This window comes from Phoenix dactylifera, chromosome 2 (assembly GCF_051530095.1).
Source record: "Phoenix dactylifera cultivar Ajwa chromosome 2, Ajwa_hap1_PhDact_Kaust_v1.1, whole genome shotgun sequence".
Lineage (NCBI taxonomy): Eukaryota > Viridiplantae > Streptophyta > Magnoliopsida > Arecales > Arecaceae > Phoenix > Phoenix dactylifera.
The window spans coordinates 40,856,011-40,860,758 of NC_143191.1; the positions used below are offsets into that span (position 1 = coordinate 40,856,011).

At 45.6% G+C, this 4,748-nt stretch overlaps 1 protein-coding gene across 1 annotated transcript; it reads right to left on the reverse strand.

The window, feature by feature from the left end:
* Positions 1-2,354: 2,354 nt before the first annotated feature.
* LOC149768325 (uncharacterized) lies at positions 2,355-3,929 on the reverse strand. Its single transcript, XM_089928184.1, has one exon. The coding sequence runs from the start codon at positions 3,927-3,929 to the stop codon at positions 2,355-2,357; it is 1,575 nt and encodes a 524-aa protein (XP_089784310.1).
* Between the last annotated feature and the right edge of the window lie 819 nt (positions 3,930-4,748).

A 4,748-nucleotide genomic window follows, 5' to 3' on the forward strand; every position in this document is an offset into this window, starting at 1 on the left:
CTGTCTTGAGCGGCCTGTAGTCTTCGCATTATCAGGAGTACTTTATCTCTAGTATTCTGAACCAATTCAGGGCCCATAAATTTTCGCTCTCCAACATCATCCCAATGCAGAGGAGATCGACATTTTCGTCCATATAGAGCTTCATACGGTGCCATTTGGATGCTGGAATGGTAACTGTTGTTGTAGGCAAACTCTACCAGAGGTATGTGGTCGTCCCAGCCTCCACCTAGGTCCATGGTACAAGCTCTCAACATGTTTTCTAGAGTTTGGATTGTTCGTTCTGACTGACCGTCGGTCTGGGGGTGATATGCTATACTAAGCCTCAATTCGGTACCCATAGCCCTCTGAAAGCTTCCCCAGAATCTGGATACGAATCGGGGGTCGCGATCAGATACAATGCTCACTGGCACTCCATGTAGGCGCACAATTTCATCAATATATATTTGGGCCAGCCTGTCCAATGAGGTTCCAACCCTAAAAGGTAGGAAGTGAGCTGATTTTGTGAGGCGGTCAACAATCACCCACACTGCATCATTTCTTTTTACTGTTCTTGGGAGCCCTGTAACAAAGTCCATAGTTATATGCTCCCATTTCCATTCTGGAATTTCTAGTGGCTCTAGTAATCCTGCTGGCCTCTGGTGTTCTGCTTTTATCAGCTGACAGGTCATACATCGAGCAACATATTCAGCTATTTCTCTTTTCATACCTTTCCACCAGTAATGCTCTCGGAGGTCTCTGTACATCTTGGTACTGCCGGGGTGGATGGAGAAACGAGATTGGTGGGCTTCTCTTAGGATCTCCTTTTTCAATTCAGCATCAGCCGGAACATATAATCGATGACCGAACCTCAGGGTACCATCTGAGTGAATCTAGAGTTCGGGTCGTAACCCTTTCTCTACTTCATCCCTGAGTTGACCTGTGCGTACATCAGATTGCTGGGCGATCTTTATTCTGTCGATCAGTGTCGGTTGTATCCTCAGAGTGGCCAACAGACTCCTTGTAGTTTGTGCAACTACTTCAACTTGTAGCCTATCAAGATCCTTTTGAATCTGCGGCTGGGCGGTGAGTAGTGCAGCTAAAGTCACCGCTGACTTTCTACTCAGAGCATCGGCCACCACGTTAGCTTTGCCTGGGTGATATTTAATACTCAAATCATAGTCCTTCAGAAGTTCCAACCATCTTCTTTGCCGCATATTCAATTCTTGCTAGGTAAATATATATTTTAGGCTCTTATGATCAGTGTATACCTCACAATGTTCCCCATATAGGTAGTGTCTCCATATCTTCAGGGCAAAAACCACTGCAGCCAACTCCAGGTCGTGGGTCGGATAATTCTGCTCATAGGGTTTCAGCTGTCTGGAGGCATAGGCTATTACCTTGCCATTTTGCATTAATACACAGCCTAGCCCAGTTTTGCAAGCATCACTATAAATAGTAAATTCTCCATTTGTGGATGGCAGAGTTAAAATTGGAGCAGATACTAACCTCTGTTTTAACTCCTGAAAGCTTTTTTTCACAACTGCCATCCCAAATAAACTTGGCCCGTTTTTTGGTCAATCGGGTCAAGGGAGTGGCTATCTTGGAGAATCCTTCCACAAACCGTCGGTAATACCCGGCTAGTCCCAAAAAGCTTCTAATTTCCTTGACGTTGGTGGGACGAGGCCAATCTACCATTGCTTCAATCTTCTTGGGATCCACCGACACTCCATTCTCGGAGATCACGTGCCCCAGGAATGCCACGCTGCTCAACCAGAACTCGCATTTGCTCAGCTTGGCATATAACGTTTTCTTCTGAAGGGTCTGCAGTACCATTCTCAAATGAATTTCATGCTCTTCCCTGCTCCTTGAATAAATCAGTATATCATCAATGAAGACTATCATGAACTGATCTAAATTCTGCTTGAAGACTCTGTTCATTAAGTCCATAAAAGCAGTTGGAGCATTGGTTAGTCCAAATGGCATAACCAGAAATTCATAATGCTCATACCTGGTTCGAAAGTCTTTGGCACGTCATCAGGCTTGATTTTTAACTGATGGTAACCGGACCGCAAATCTATCTTGGAGAAGACTTGGGCACCTTGCAGCTGGTCAAACAGGTCGTCGATCCGGGGCAGAGGATATTTGTTCTTTATAGTTATCTTGTTCAGTTCCCGATAATCGATGCACAATCGCATGCTCCCATCCTTCTTTTTTACAAATAGTACTGGGGCTCCCCATGGAGACACACTGGGTTGAATAAACTTTTTATCCAAAAGTTCTTGTAATTGTGTCTTTAATTCTCTGAGCTCAGCAGGGGCCATTCGATAAGGAGCCTTGGAAATAGGTCCTGCTCCTGGTGTGAGGTCAATAGTGAATTAGACCTCGCGATCAGGAGGTAGTCCCGGTAATTCCTCAGGAAAAACATCCGGATATTCCCTGACTACCGGAATATCTTCTAGTTTGATATCCTTTTGGGTATCCACCACACATGCTAGATAAGCCGTACATCCTTTTTTTAGTGCTTTGGCGGCTTGCAAGGCAGAAATGAAATGCAGTGTTGAATTACATTGAGGAGGTGTATCGTCATTCAGAAAGAAGAACTCCGATTCCCCTGGCATCTGGAATACCACTTTCTTATGGTAACAGTCAATATGGGCGTGGTATTGGGACATCCAGTCCATTCCCAAAATAATGTCGAAATCATGCATGTCAAGCTGTAGAAGATTTGCCTCTAACTCCTTTCCTCCCAACTGAATTATGCAGTTCTTGTATTTAGTGTCGACTATTACTGTTTCTTGGAGGGGTGTGGCAACATGCAATGGTTCTATTTTCTCAGATGTGCAATGCAACTGTTTGGAAAAACTAACCGACACAAAGGAATGTGTAGAACCAGAATCAAACAGAATAGAGGCATCAATCAAATTAACTGGCAGTGTACCTGTCACCACTTGGTCGCTCGCACTAGCGTCCTGGCGAGTCAGCGCGAATGCTCGAAGGTTGTTCCTTAGCCTCTGGCCCTCGGGTGTAGGAAGTCTGGGGGCTCTTCTTGGGCAGTTACGTGCTATATGTCCGAGCTGCCCGCATGTAAAACAGGCCCCAATTTTCTTCAGACAGGGCCCACTGTGATGCTTGCCGCAGCTGGGGCAACCTCGGTTCTGTCTTTTCTTAATCATAAACCCCTTGATGCCCCTGGGCCTACTGCTCTGTCCTCCTGCTGGCCTGGCCTTCATCAGATTATTTCTTTCTATGCCAGGCCTCATCAAGTCGGCCTCAACCTTCAAGGCCCGGTCCAGTACGTCTCTGTAGCAGGTGAATAGGTGAGAAGATATCCGGGATCTGATCCTGTACCTCAGCCCCCGCTCAAACCGGCTTGCCTTACTCCTTTCATTGTCCATGAACTGGGGGCAAAACCGGCCCAGTTCGTTGAATTTGTTGGCATACTCTAGGACGGACATCTGCTCGGACTGCATCAGTGTCAAGAATTCATCTTGTTTCATCTGGCTAACCGAGTCCGGGAAATACTCTGTATAGAACAACCTCGTGAAGTCTCTCCAAGTTATCCTGCTGGCAGGGTATGCTGGTTCCATGGTTGTCCACCAAAATTCGGCACTTCCTATCAGCAGGGGAATGGCTAATCGGACCTTTGTTTCTTCAGGAAACTGGAGTGCTTGGAACATCTTCTCCATTTTCCGAATCCATATCTCAGCTGCTATCGGGTCCGGTCCGCCGTTAAACACTGGTGGGTTCAACCGTCGGAACCTCTCATAATAGGAGTTAGCTGGTTGTATTGCAGCCAGCTGCATCTGCTGCTGCTGCTGGAGTAACTGCGCCATCAACTGGTATACCCCAGCTAGATCTGCGTTGCCTACCGCAATGCGTGGCGTATCCGGAGAGTCTGAGAGGTAGCCAGGATGTGGGGATGCTGACGGTACCCTCCTATCGTCATCCATATCTTACAGTGGTTACTGCAGCCAAAGTTTAAAGTAAGATCAACATATCTTGATAAGCCATAATATTCTTAACTACCCATTAACCCAGATGTTTACAGTTATGATCTTGTTAAACCTAGGGCTCTGATACCACGAGATGTCACGCCCCGGATCCGGATCCGTGACACGGCCGTGCTATTGCCGACTACCGCCCACAATAACACGCAGCCTCATACAAGGGTAACAGGGTAGTAAAAAGCAGTCAAACTTGCATATATCAAAATATGTGCATTACAACAGAGGGTATATATAAGGTACAGAGCTTCTATATAGTTTATATATACAAAAGTATATTCATATCACCCCAAAAATAAAGAAGTCCCGTTGCAAAAGAAAAATGCTTCTAGCAGCTGTCACTGGTGGTGATCTGAAAAAAAATGTAAATGAACAGGCATGAGCTACACGGCTCAGTAAGTAATCCTGCATAATCTTGTCGAATCAACTAAAAAAATGCTAAACATGCTTATCAGGGTTTGAGAAGCTGACATGTATACTATCTAATAAATCATCGTGATAAAATATCCATGCTGAGTAAATAAATCAGTCTCCTATATCAACAGAAAATCTCATAACATGAAATGCACATATAGAACCGTGCCTCCGGCATGCCGTTGTCATACTATCAGATGCTACTGCGAAGTCATTATCGGCCACTGGCGGGGCCAGCTCAGTCATTCTCGGCCGGCTCAGTCATTCTCGGCCACTGGCAAGGTCGGCTCAGTTGCATTCGATCAGTAGCTCTTAAGAGTCTGTAAACAATACTTCTTGTAGATAGTACCT

Coding starts and splice junctions, on each gene's coding strand:
- LOC149768325 (XM_089928184.1), bottom strand. CDS start 3,929: ATGGATGACGATAGGAGGGTACCGTCAGCATCCCCACATCCTGGCTAC.